The 14832-nt window shown below is 37.3% G+C and overlaps 1 protein-coding gene across 1 annotated transcript in view; it reads left to right on the plus strand.

Moving 5' to 3' along the window:
• Positions 1 to 356: 356 nt before the first annotated feature.
• The window catches only part of STXBP3 (syntaxin binding protein 3), a 73161-nt gene continuing 58685 nt past the window's right edge, over positions 357 to 14832 (plus strand). Inside the window, exons 1-4 of the mRNA XM_044672233.1 lie at positions 357 to 532; positions 6788 to 6837; positions 7304 to 7385; positions 12508 to 12584. Of these exons, the coding sequence (XP_044528168.1) occupies positions 484 to 532; positions 6788 to 6837; positions 7304 to 7385; positions 12508 to 12584 (258 nt within the window). The 5' untranslated portion in view covers positions 357 to 483. The remainder of the gene's footprint in view (positions 533 to 6787; positions 6838 to 7303; positions 7386 to 12507; positions 12585 to 14832) is intronic.

Consider the following 14832-nt stretch of genomic DNA (forward strand, 5'->3'; position numbering starts at 1 on the left):
CAAATCCCATATATACCTGACAAATCACTTAACCACTCTGAACCTCAGTTTCCTCATCTGTAAAATGGGGGCGATACATATCTTTGAAGGGTTACTGGGAGGATTGGATGAGGCAAATGACTCCACAAACCTTAAAGAGCCATATATGTGTCTTCTACCACTATTAGGTATAGGCTTTTAAAACACCAAAGGCAATAGGCTTCAGGTGGGAAACGCCTTCCAGTAGGGGACGCTCGAACGCCCTCCATTATAGAGCTCCACCAGAGGGCTCCGATTCAGCCCAAGAGGGGGAAAAAACTCTTCCGGACACAAAGCTGACGTCAGGGGGCGGGTCCAGATAGGACGGAGGCGGAGCGTTCTCTCGTGTCGCCACCAGAGGGGTGGGGCCTTCCCGTCAGTCATCCCGTCAGTCCATCGGTTCTCCGCTCCTTCCCGGGACCGGAGCTTGACTGGGGCCGCAACCGCTGCGACTCGTGAGGGAAGATGGCGCCGGCGGCGGAGGAGCGGGGACTGAAGAGCGTCGTGTGGCAGAGTGAGTGCCGCGGGGGCCGCCGGCACCTCTTCCTGGTCCGCGCCCCGGGGCCAGGGGTGGGGGGGCACTTGTTGCTTCGGGATCTTCCCTTCGTCCTAGCTCTTCTCGGAGCGTGGTCCCTCCACCGCCGGGGATCCCTTTCTGGTCCACCTAGGGCAGCTCCTCCGTCTCTGCGGCCAGGGCAAAGCTGGGGGCCCCACTCTCCCAAGAGTCTTCCTCCCCGCTTCGCCCCGCCCCGCCCCTCAGGGCCCCGCCCTCTCGCGCCCTTCTGATGGGCCATCCACTCTGCTCCCTGCAGCCTCTGTTCTGCAAGTCCGGGCTCCCGGCCCAGCCCTGTGGGGACAGCCGTGAGGGCGGGGGAGCTCCCTGGGTTTGTGCCTCTATATAAACGCCCTTTTTATCTGGAGGACTCCAACCTCCCCTCGATGAAGGCCAGCGTTCGTGTGTGTGCGCTTGTGTATATGTATTGTGTGCGTATGCATATATACATACCATATATACAGGAAAATATACACTTAACATATATACATGAATACACACACCCATATAAGCACCGAGGAGACGGAGTGCAGTGGAGGAGCAGAAGACCACGTTGGTCCACATAAACCAAGTAAATAAATTAATAAATATGTGTATGTGCATAGGAATGCATATATATATGCATATATATACATGCTTAGAGGCATAGAGAAAGTGGTGTGTGAGGAACAGAAAAGACGTTTGACATGAACAAGGCAACAAATAGGTGTGGATCTGTATATATTTGCATACAAACGCAAACACATGTATATATATGTACATGTGTATATGTAAACAGAAAAATCTTGTCAAAAACTTGATTAATTTGGCATCAAACCATTTCCTAGTGGTGCGACCCTGGGCAAGTCTCTTAACTCTCATTACCCAGCCCTTAACTCTCTAATGCCTTGGAACCAATACACAGCATTGATTCTAAAATGGAAGGTAAAGGTTTTTTTTTTAAAAAGGCAAAAAACAACTCTCGATTATTCGTGTGTGTATACATATACATACAGACACATTTATATTTCTAAAATGAGATTATTAAATTGGTTTCCACTGAGATTAAATCTTGCTGACATTAAATCTGAACTGGTGATGACTTCTGTTGACTGCTACCTCTGCACATCTACTCCTCCTTCCCCTTTTGTACCCTTCCTGCCACTCCCCCACACTTAGCTTTTCAACAGGCACCAACCAAGTACTTAATGAATAAATGCTTGTTGACTGACTGGACAGGCCTATACTGACATCCCATTTGTTGAAGTGCTATGGTGTCACCTGTGAAATTACACTGTTGCCCTACATCTAAGCCTGATAAGTTTAGAAAAGGAGCACCTTTAAACAGGAGGAAGGGATTGTTAATTGACCTAGTTGAAAGGAACTTGAGGTCTGATATAGTAGGACAGTGTATTCTGCAAAGATTTGTTAAGGACTTCCTGTGTGCCAGACACTGGGAATGTAAAGACAGAAAAAAAAATGGAAAACTTTCTGGCTTCAAGTAGTTTTCAAACATTCTCTTCGAGAGTATGGTACAGTGTACCTTGAAAAAACTAAGTAAATAAAATTGGAGGGTGGGGAAAAGATTCATGTATCATCTGATCACTCAACTGAACCTTGAAGGAAGCTAGGAATTCTAAAAGGTGAGGTAGAGGGTCCTGGACATGGAGGACTACCTGAACAAAGCCACAGAGACATGGAGATGGAATGTGGAGTCAGGAAACAGTAACCCTGATTGGTCAAAAAGTAAAGTGTAACACTGAAGGGATTAATAGGATATGTCTGGAGAATTAGTTTGGAGCCAGATTTACTGGGCTTTAAATGCCATCTTTGAATCTTAGGAAAAAAACGGTGTTTATATAGTACTTTGAGATTTGCAAAGCATTTCACTGTTGTTTCTCATTTGATTTTGCATATCCTGTGAGGTAAATGCTATTATCTTCATTTCACAAATGAGGAAATTGAAGTTGAGTGATTTTACTCAGGATCACATAACTAGTAAGTGTTTAAGGTAGGATTTGAACTCAAATTTTCCTGCTTTTGCCAAGTTCAGCATTCTATACACTGTCATCTAGCCTAGAGGAGGTAGAGAACCTGCTGAAATGTTTTGAATGGGTAAGAGACATGACCAAAGATATTTTAGGAAAATCAATTTGGCAACTTTGTAGAGGATGGATTGGAGAGGGGGAAAGCTGGAACTCACCTGCCCATTTAGGAGGCCATTGTAATGATCCAGTGAAAGTGATTAGGGACAGAATTAGGTTGGTATCCCTGTAAGTAAGCTGAGAGAGATGGAGGTGAGATTTGTTTTTGAGGTAAAATCAACAAGGTTTGGCAATTGATTGGATATAGAAGGTCCTTAAGGACCTTCTACTCTAATGGCAGAAACTACATGTAAATAATTAAGTACATACAAGTTATATTTATTGAGGGTGCAGGCTGAAGTGACTGAGGATGGTGGAGCCCTTTGCATTCATTAGGAGTTCATAAGAGGAAAGGTTTTGGGAAAAGATAGTTTTGGATGTGTTGAGTTTGAGCTGTATATGTGGCATCTAGGAATCATAGCCCGGGAAAGAGTCTGGTTGGATATTTGGTTCTGGAGATCATTTGTGTAAAAATGATAATTGAAACCATGGAAATTAATGAAATTGCCAGAAGAGGTAGTGTACAGTGAAAAGAAAAGTGGATTCAGGACAAGGTGTTGGCAGATGCCCAAGGTTAGTAGATGTGACTTGGATGAAGGACTCTCAAAGAAGACAAAAGGGGAGTGGTCAGACACATAGTTAGAGAATGAGAAGAGAGCAGTGCCATAAAAACCCAAGGTGATCAACAGTGTCAAGTGCTTCATAGAGGCCAAGAAAGATGAGAGTTGAGAAAAAGCCATTGGATTTCAAGTTAGGAAATCATTGGTATCTTTGGAGAGGGCTGTTGTAGTTGGATGTTAATGTCAGAAGCCAGATTATGGTATCTAGTATCTAGCATAAATAGCTTTCTCAAGGAGTTTTTAGGCATGAAGGGTAGTAGAGATATGAACTGTCTGTCATTAGCGAATAGTAGAATCAAATGAAGGTGACTTTTTTTGTTTTTTTTAAGAATAAAGGAGACATGGGGGTATATGTATAGTCAATAGAGAAGGGGCCATTAGATAGGAAGAAATTGAAGTAAGAAAATGGGGATAATAGAGGGAAATCTACTCGAGAAGATAGGATGGCGTGGGATCAGAAGTGCTTTTTGACATTGGCAAGGAAAAGGTCCATTTCATCAAAGACTGAAGTGAAGGAGAAGATGGTGGAAAAGGACGTCTGAATGAGGTGAGATGAAGAGAAAGAGAGAAAGGGTAGCTCTCAGAAAATGACCTTTTTTTTTTTTTTTTTTTTTTAAGTGAAGTATGACGAGTCCTCAATTGAGGGTGGAGAGGAGTACTGAGAAAGCCATCCCACCATAGAACATCCCTAACTCTGTAAAGTAGACTGGATGGAGAACAACTTGTGCAAAGGCATAGTGAGAATAGTTGAAAGGTTCTGTATAAGGAAGAGCAAAAAGACCATTTGGCTAAATGGTAGAAGAATACAGTGTATTGTATAAGACTGGAATGGTGGGTTGGAGTTAGGTTATAAAGGGTCTTAAATGGCAAACAGGTATTTCTCTTTGGCCTTAGAGCAGTGATGGTGATGGGTGCCAAGGATGGCACACAGAGTACTCTCTGTGGGCTAGACTACTCATTCAACTAGATCAGGGGTTGGCAACCTTTTTGGCCGCGAGAACCATAAACACTTGCGGAAGGAGAAGGATGGAGGCGGAAGGTGCTGGAATATGGGGAGGGGGCTGAAGGCACCCCTGGGGCACATCTTGGGGCTCTGCCTGGACTGGCAGGTCAGGAGGTGGAGCCAGATATGACTTGAGAGCCATATGTTGCCGACCCCTGAACTAGATGTTTCTTTTGAAGATTATATCTGAAAAACTTTAATTCATCAAAATTTGCTATTGTTACGTATGGAATTTACTTGTTTTTAGCAAGATAATTCATAGTGATAGTTCAATAAATTTCATGGAAGAACAATTCAGTTTACCAAGCTAGAATGAAGAAAATAGAGACATAAATAGTGTTTTCATTGCTTCTTCCAATTGAAGGTTGAGTCTTTAAAAGGAAAAGGAAGATATAGGAAGTAAAAGCTAGCTGAGTAGATAATGTTAAAGGATGGGATTTAGTTTTGAAACTGTAGCATAAGAAATAGTGGGGCTCTTGACTGGGAAAAATATTTTTCACAATGCCTGGAAAGAGCCCCATTTGTCTAGAGATATGCTGATCTGATCAATAGGATTTAAAAAATGCTCTAGAACTATTAGACTGTGTATGACATTATATAGTATGCCATAAGTAGTAAAAAAAAAAATAGCAGTGGAAGCAGTACACAAGTCCAAGAATTCCCAAGTTTCCTTTTAACACAGGACAATATATATTGCTGTACTTATAGTTGCCTGTATAGCCAGTCAGGCCAGATGGATATGATTGTGTAATGTACTCAAGTGGATCTATGCTATCATGCTGACAGGAACACAGACTACAACCCACCCATAATTGCCAGTTCATCCACCCACGTGTCCTGTCTACAGCCATTTTCATTTCAGTTCTATGCCCAATCTCATGTTGTCAAACAGTAAGAGATATGGGACATATTGATCTGAACATAGCCTGTACTTGTCTCCTAAATCTAACCTTCATAGAACCTAGGTGTGGCCTTTACTTGCCTACTTATTATCATAAATAGTTTAAATCTTACTGTCTCCATAGCAGCAGCAGAAACAGTTGCAACAGCTTTTCCAACAACTGCCATGAGCAAGATGAGTCTTGTACTACAGGTTCCTGCTATGGTGTAAGATAAGGGAAATAAATCCTTCCTTTTGGCAACTGACTTCAAACATTTCCTCCAGCCCCTTTTTAGGGATCTTATGGCCAGCTATCTCTTCACTCCCACTCCTTCCCTTCCTTCCTCTTTGTTTTCCTATGTGTATTTTTCCATTCAAAGATATGTCTTATGGGTTCTCTTGTCTATTTTGAGGTTACCTATAATCACACAAACATAGTAATTGTCATGGATTTAGGCAGTTCTTGAAAAATTAATAAAGTTGAGTTTCATTTCCCATAACTATATCTTACTGTGTACTTACTGCTCTAGACTCTTCCGTCTTTGCCATCATTAAAGCATTGATCATTTGCTCAAATGCATACCCACCCAGTCCTGTAACTAATTAACAGAGGTGTGTCTTCAGTATTTGTTTAGATTATACCTCAGCACGTTTTTTCAAATTTACTTGGCTTCTCTCCAGGGCCTTGAAATCAGACTCAAGTACATAATTATCATTGGTAACCTGGTCATCGTAATTTTTTGAACCCATGTGTTAACCATAATCTAGATTTGCGTGAAGTGAAAAAAAACCATAGAGATACTAAGACACAACAAAACACTGTTAAGTGTTTGCATATATAGTATCTTATTTGAGCCTCGCAAAAATCTTAGGGAATAGATAGATATTAGTATTATACAAATAGAAAAACTGTCTCAAATGTCTCACTGACCTTTACAAAGTAATTAAAATGTAAGTCTCCTAGTCTAGTCTCTTCCCAGTGGCCTTTTCATAATCTTAATGTTGCAATGTATGTATTTTATTTTTTAAAACATTTATTAATATTTATTTTTTAGAAAAGTTGACATGGTTACATAATTCATGCTCTTACTTTCCCCTTCACCCCACCCCCCCTAACCACCACCCCCATGGCCGATGCATATTTCTGCAGGTTTTAACCAATGTATGTATTTTAAATGCTAATGTCAGTTGAAAATTCCATGATGCCTTTTTCTGTGGAATAGCTAGAAATGTACTTTACAATAGTTTAGACTCTGAAATTAGTTTTCACTCTATGTTGTCTAAAGCAAATACTTTTACCTTAAGATTTAAGTAGAATTGAACAAAAGCATGAGATGATAGTTTCAGAAGTATTTTCCAGAAAAATTCACAATAATAGTCTGAGTTACATACTTTTGGTTTTAATGCTTTAGTAACAGATTATAACTTTAAAAGTAAAATTTAACCAAGGTTAAAATGAATCTATAAAAGTTATTGTAAAATTAGGACTAGTAATTTCCCATATTTTGAGAGCCACTTTTTAAATGATTTGTTATTTTAACTATTGCAATAATATATTTATTTATTTATGTGCATGTCTTTTTTTTGCAGAAATAAAAACAACAGTACTTGATGACTGTAAGAAGGAAGGAGAGTGGAAGGTAGAAATTGCATGTTTTGTTTCAATATTGTGCCTGGAACTGACAATTGATATTTTTAATGTAATTTGATGCCAAGCATAAGTTAAAATGTATGCCGGAATGAATGAAAAAGTGTTTATTAAGTACTTATATGCAAAATACTGCGATTGTTTTGCAGGTAGAATATGCAAGGAAATAAAAACTATACTGTTTTTAAAACATCTTGGATCAGAGAAGAGGAAAAATATAAATATATTGGATTTCACAGAGGCTGTATTATCAAACATATGGAGAAAGTTAGTTTTCAGGGCAATACAAATTAAATTACTAAATATTCAGACCAGCATTGGAATTTTCCATTATATTTCATAGAAGACTTGCTTTTAATTTTAAATGAATTTTATTGATAAAATTAATGGAAAATATTTGGTCCTTATTACTTTTAGTAGTTGTGACTTATTTAATTTTTAATTTATTTTTATTTTAGATAATGCTTTTAGATGATTTTACCACTAAGCTTTTGGCATCATGCTGCAAAATGACAGATCTTCTAGCAGAGGGTATAACTGGTAAGTGTTACCAATATTGGTGATGTCCATTTATATTATTTGGAGACATGAGAGATTTCTGGGTCTTACTACAAAAATTTGTAAGTTTTTGATGAGATTGATAATCATTAAAGTAGCTATTTTTTTTCACCATGTTTACAATAATCACATTTGGTACTTATAATTCTGCACCTATATCTATAATTTTGCTAATCCTCAGAATGCCCCTGTGAAATGAACAAGTATAGAGGTGCCCATGGTCACACAGCTAGTAAAGACATGGAGGACAGACTATGCAAGTGCATGGGGGCAAAAAATAAGTATCCAATTGAGGAAGTGCCCAGTAGTTCCATTTGTTTAGAAATTAAAGTGTATAATGGACAGTAAATGCAAAATAAATCTGAAAAAGTAGGATAAAACCAAATTGTAAAGTTGGTGTAAAAGAAAGAGCCTAGGATGATTCCAAGGTTTAGAAGGTAAGTGACTAGAATTAGAAACAGAAGTTTGGAGGCAGGATGTACTTAGGGTAGAAGATAATTCTGTTTTGAACATGTTGAGTTTGAAATGGTAATGAGGCACCTAGGTAGAGAAATGTTTAACAGCCAGTTGGAGAGGCAGCTAGGTGGCAAAGTGGGTAGAGCACCAGGCCTGGAGTTGGGAGGACCTGGATTCAAATCTGGCCTGGATTCAAATCTTGCCTTAGATACTTCCTAGCTATGTGATCCTAGATAAGTCACTTAATCCCAGTTGCTTAGCCCTTACCACTTTTCTGCCTTAAGAGTTGTTACTAAAACAGAAAGTAAGGGTTTTAAAAAGAACCAAGCAATTAGAGATTCAAAATTGGAGTTCAGAGAAGAATTTAGAACTAGCTATGTAGCTTTGGGTTTGGGCATACTCTGTATGGAAATAAGTGAGCCCATGGTAGAAAATATAGAGCAAGAAAAGAATCAAGAGGTTCTTGGGTTCTATTCAAAAGCCAATTCTACTTTGGGTTTTTTTTAATTCATATTTGGGGATCGTAGAGAAACTTAATTTGAGAATTGGAAGGGACCATAGCAGCTTCTAGTCCAATTCATATACATAAGGCATCTCCCCCATAATATACCTGACAAATGATTCAGCTTGAAGACCTCCAAAAAGGAAGAACTTAATACCTCTAGACAGTCCATCCCACTTTTGGACAGCTAGGAAGCTTTTTGGGAAAACAAGCCTAAATCTGCTTCTCTGAAATTTCTACCCACTGCTCCTGCTTTTGCAGGCCTTTCTGGAGTCAAATAGAACAAGGCTAGTCCTTTCACAGCCCTGTTAGTACTTGAAAGTGTCCCCCATGTCTTTTCTTCCCCTGGCTAACCATTCTTAGATTCTTCAGTCAATCCTTATATGACATAGACTCAAGACCCTTCACCATATTGGTTGCCTCCTCTGGATACACTCTGGCTTAATGTTGTCTTCCTTCAGCAGTGACACAATTGAATACAGGACTCCAAATGAAGTCTGATGGTGGTAGAATACAGTAGTAGCACTATAATCTCCCTTTTCTTGAAAGCTATATTCAGTCCAAGACCACATTAGATTTTTGGGTACCACTGACTCATTTTGAGTTTCTTCTTTTTGTTCAGCTGTTTCAGTCATGTCTAATTCTTTGGGACTCCATTTGGATATTGAAGTGAAGCCATTTGGATATTGAAGTGAAGTGGTTTGCCATTTCCTTCTCCAGCTCATTTTATAGAGGAGGAAACTGAGGCAAATAGGATTAATTGACTTGCCCAGGGTCACACAATGAGGAAGTGTCTTGGGGTGGATTTGAACTCAGACATTTCTAACTCCAGGCCCAGCACTCTATCTACTGTTTTAGCTAACTTCCTACTAAAACCTGCAGATCTTTTTTCAAAGTAATTACTGTCTTGCCATTCTCTCCCCATCTTATGCTTGTGAAGCTGAGAGGTTTTTTTATTTGTGTTTTTGCTTGTTTTGAGGTAGGTGGACCATCTAAGGGCAAAACTTAACATTTATCCCTGCTGAATTTTTTAGATTTGGTCACTGTTTGGGGGGGCAGATAAGAATTTTCAAAACCTTTTATAGAACCAGGGCCTCATCATCAATGAAGGCACTAACTTGACCGAAGAAGTTGCAGTTGATAATGACCCAGGAATACTTTTGTATCTTATCAAGCACTTGTGCATGTGCAAGTTTAATTAACTTTGAAAATGCATCTTTTTGTTGGATCCTGGAAATGGTGGAAATTTACTTTTATACATGTTTTATCAAAAGAATGCATTTGTCAATAAGTGATAGATTGAATTGATTGTATACCAAATAGACAAGTTTGAGCAAAAAACATATAATATAATTAGTAATCAAAGAAATTCAAGGCTTCATGACATCTACTTAATTCAGACCAAATTGCATTCATACTGTATCCTAATTTTTGTGTAATCTTTTCTGAAAAATATTAGACTATCTAATAACCCTCACTGTTAAGTAGTCAGTCCATAACTCAGATCCCTTTTCCTGTTTTTGTTTAAACTTTTTACCTCTTGTTCTTGGTGAACATAAAAATTAGATACTTTAGAATCATCTTATACTTTATCATTTCGCATGTAAGATTATTTAGTTCTCTTCAAATTGTCTCTTATTTTGGTGAAATAATTGTAATTCTATAATACTTTTGTCATGGAGCTCTTATTGTGTGTTTAAGTATTCTGTCATTTCTAGATAGTAAAGCCTCAGATACATGATATTGTAATAGAGGCTAATCAGTGTAAGATGGAAAATTGAGACTGGCCATAAATGAATAATTTTATTAAATCAAAAGTAGTAAGGCAAAAGGTTGGAAAAATAGGAGAGAGATATATAGGTTATTTTCCTTACCACTCCATTTAGCTTGCTATTCTGTGGCCACCATTTGGGCCACCTCTTGACTCTATTGCTGCTTTTTTCCAACTATCATTCTATCATCTTTGACCCAATCCACTCAATGAATTTCCTTTATATAATCCTCGCCTCTGGGTCAAGTTTAGGCTCACACCAAGTATGTAGATAGTTGACAGGAAATGATGTCACTTGTGGGAACCCTGAAAGAGGAGAGGGTAAATTTCCTTTGCACCTCAGTATTTAATATGATAATATTAACTCAAAATTTCCTTAATATGCAGTCCTGATAATAGCAATTAGTTTCTTTTTTATTAAAAAGTTCCAATATTAGTTCCTTATTTATAAGTTAAATTATTAAACTAACATTTTCACTCATAACTTTCTGTGAAACTTCAGAGCAGAAGACTAAAATTCAAAAGACCTTAATTTTAATCCTAGCTGTCATTTAATGGCCATGTGAACCTTAACAAGTCATTTTATCTTCTCTGAGCCTGTTTACTGCCATGTAAAACAGGGATAATAACGTTTGCTCTATCTATTCTTTATTCTATTATTCCAGCCATTTATCAGAATTTTTAAAGAGGGTCATGACTTTCCTTAGAAAATTGTTTATTCCTTATATTGTTACATATTAAAGAATCATAATTTTTTTCATTTATATTACATAACAAATCAAACACCCATTTTACATAGTAAATGGAAAATTCTAGGGCAACTACGTGTCTCAATGGATAGAGAGCCAGGTCTGTAATCAGGAGGACCTGAGTTCAGATCTAGCTTTAGACACTTCTTAGCTGTGACATGGGCAAGCCTTGTCCTTACAGCCCTTCTGTCTTTGAACTGATATTTGTTATCAATTCTAAGACAGAAGGTAAGGGCTTTAGAAAGGAAGAAAGAAAGGAAGAAAAAGAAAATGCATACTTTATCATTAACAAGCTAAGTAAGATATTTTTCAGGTATTTCTATGAGTGTTTTCTAATATCACTGCATTTCACAATAGGTTTCTAAACTATTTCCCACATAGAAGAGTGTAGCATAAAGGCAGAAATCAAAACACTTCACGCAGTAATGAAACTGAAATAATGACATCTAATTGGCACTCCAGAATAAATAAATCCTGAACTTCAATCTGTTCTTGAAACTGAATAATTGGGGGAAAATAACAAATTAAATTATTTTTGTAATTTGAAAACCTTATCTCTTCATCTATTAAGATAACTTGTTCACATTGTTACTTTAAGAGGTTGGTCTTGAGATAAATGACAGTTTGCTTCAGTATTTTGCTTATCTATAAGATTTGGTGTGGGGGAGGGGGCAGGAAACGGATATCCATATTTAAAAGAGAAGTCAAACAATAGCTTTTCTTGCTTGCCAGTCATATTAAGTGTTTAATTATGGCTAGAGTTTCCAGGCTTTTTGCCAATAACATATTCCTAAGGAGTGGTATTCATATTTACAGTATAGACTTTTTCAATATTGATTTGAAAGCAGAAACTTTTAAGCTAAAAGTTGTGGTTTTAAAAAGAAATGGTTACTCATATAATTTCTTTTTGAGTATTTTACACTTTTTACGTTAGTTGGCATCATTTAATTGCAGAGTTGTGGAATGACTAGTGAAAACATTTATTGCCTGAATTCTAGGAAAGTTTTCATAAAAGTTGCCTGAAAATAATATTAAAATATAATTTAAAAATATTTTTAAAGTGTTAAACTGTTTAATGACTTATAAAGAAAGGTTTTGAGAAATGATACTCAGACACACATAATCATTAGTCAGACAGCATTGCCAAATGTTATCACTTAGGAACTTTTTTTTGTTGTTTAAAGTTTTATCTTTTGATATACTGTTTTTCCCATTTATCTTATACTTTTTTTCCCATGTTTCCAACTCCCCATTTTGCCATGATATCTTAGTATTCAGCTGGTTGTATTCAGCAAATGCTAAGCAGTTTTAAGCTGTAGAGCTATTGCCTTGTTACAAAATTACTGCTGCTTGATTATACTTCTTAATGAAGAGACAGCCTCATCCAAAGGCTGTTGAGTGAACAATGCTGCTAATGGTTCATTGGTTATGCACAGAGTACATTTTCAAGACCTCTAGTCTCATTTATCAAATGGCTTTATCCATTTTGAAGGGATATATATAAGTGGTGGGGATACTATATCCTAAATGCTAATTTTATTATAAGGTAAGCACAGTAAGACTTATTTTTTAGGATTTTGAGTATGCAAATATGTATATATAGAAAATTTCTGTTTTTTTTACTAGTTGTGGAAAATATTTATAAGAATCGAGAGCCTGTCAGACAAATGAAAGCACTTTATTTTATCACCCCAACATCAAAGGTTAGTGTTTTGAATTTTTCAGAAATTAACTTTTGTACATTTTTTTCTCAGCTTTATAGGATCAAAGACGTAGAGGTAATGGATCTTAGAGATCATCTAACTGAATCATGTTATTTGTAAAATGAGCAACAGGCTCAAAGAGCTAAGTGACTTGGTCACTGAGGTCACAAAATTTGTGAGTAACAGATATAGGATTTAAATCCATGTTCTTTGACTTCAAATCAATTACTCTTTCCATTGTATTATTCTGTTTATAATTCTCATCAGAACAGAGAGAACAAGAAAAAGAGAGGCCTGAGAATTTCACTTCCAGCAAAATAGAACAGGGAGTATTTTGCCATGATCTAAATAAGTGTGCAGTGTTTGTCCATTCTGTCATGGCTAGATTACTGCAGGATATGCTTAAAGTCTAAGTGAGACTCCCTCATAAAAGAGAAGGAATAGGAAGTCAAGGAACACCTCTTCATTTTGTCAGAGAGGAGAAATGTCCCTTAAAAATGGAAGAAGAAAAAGAAGATAAAAAAATTTTAAAGTAGTTCTTGAAGGAGCAAAAGAGGATTCAACATGTGTCGGGAGGCTGAAGAGTAAAAGAATATTACACAGAAAAATAAAGACCACTGAATATTGGGAGCCGAATCATGGATTAAGAGCTTTTTGTATTTGTATCCCTAGCACCACTTGGCACATAGTAAGCACTTAATAGATGCTTGTTGATTAGTTGATTTTAGTAGATTTTGATAGATTGACTTAATAGATACTTGTTGATTAATTGATTAATTTTTAGAGCAGATTTTGACGGATCTAGACATTTTAAGAGTGAAAATTTGAAAACAGAGAGAAACAGTTCTGATGATAAAAGAAAGGGGAATTGTCTAAACAGACTGGATTTAGATTTATTTAAAGATACATACAGAATATAAAGCAAGGATTGAAAATGGAGACTATATTTTGAAATGTGGCAGCATTATTAAAGTGAGCAAAGATTGAGAAGAAACATTCAACAAAAATTAAGTATTCAATGAGATACTAAGAACTCTTAAGGATATTTAAATAAATCTCTAGGTTGCAACTAGGTTCTAGCTAGCAATGAGCACATCCAGTTATGCTCATTTTTCTTAGATATGAGCCAGGCACTTTGCTGAGCTTTGGAAGCAAATGCAGGAAAAAAAACAGTTTCTCCCCTCAAAGATCTTATATCTAATGGAGGAAGAAAAGCAAAGGGGAGCTGAAAAGAGAGTGATGGCAAAGTTTGGAGAGTCAAAAGCACAACTGGGAGGCATATGAAGCATGATGGTCCTGATCTGTCCCCAAGAGTGGAGATTCCCAGCCGCAAGGAGGCTCTGGCATAAATTTCCAGAGATTTCTTCTGAAGTGAGAAGTTAGTAAGTCCTGAGCTGAGTCATGGTGGCTAAATTCAATGAATTAGAAGCCAAGCTGGGAGAAGAATGAAGCAGGGCAAAATTTTTAAAGAGGGGGCCAAAGGAAAGGAAATGCTCCTCTGTCAGTCTATTTCTAAGGCAACTCTTTTGAAGTTTCATTGTATTGTATCCTACTCATTGTATTCATCAGATTAGGAGTAATGTCATGCCAGGCCAGATAGAACATTTCAGGGGGCTGCATCTGGCCTGCAGGCCGTAGTTTGCCCATCACTGCTCTAGGACATTCTCCAGTGTCTCTGAGTAGATGTTAATATCTATCACACCTGGTATAATGACAACTGGTTGGCTTAGAGTGAAGAGCTGAGAAAGGACCTGGGTTCAACACCTGTGTGACCCTGGGCAAGTAAGTCACTTAATCTCCAGTGTTTGTGGCAGGTCACTAAGACTGTCAGTTGCAAAGCAGGTGTTGATAAAGTTCCTCACAGATAGTTTCCTGTATTGATGAAATTTCATTAAAATAACTTTATGAATAAGTATTGATTTAAGTGTAAATGATGCAGTAAAAAACTGTCCTAGGTACAAGGGAAAACTCTTGAAATATTATAGCCTTCTAGCAACATATTTTATTAGTCATTTATCTCATTGCATATTTGTATCTATGCATATGTATGTATGAGTACATATATATGTATGAGTATATGTATATATGCACATACATGCACACAGACCTTCATTAGGTGGATGACAGAATTTGACAGTACTCTATAGAGAAGCAGAGGTTTAATGATTGGTGTCAGGAAGAAATTTTTTTAATCCTACCATTGACACTTGGCTACATAACCCAAGAAAACTCGTTTAACCTCTCTGAA

The sequence above is a fragment of the Gracilinanus agilis genome, chromosome 4 (genome assembly GCF_016433145.1).
Source record: "Gracilinanus agilis isolate LMUSP501 chromosome 4, AgileGrace, whole genome shotgun sequence".
NCBI lineage: Eukaryota > Metazoa > Chordata > Mammalia > Didelphimorphia > Didelphidae > Gracilinanus > Gracilinanus agilis.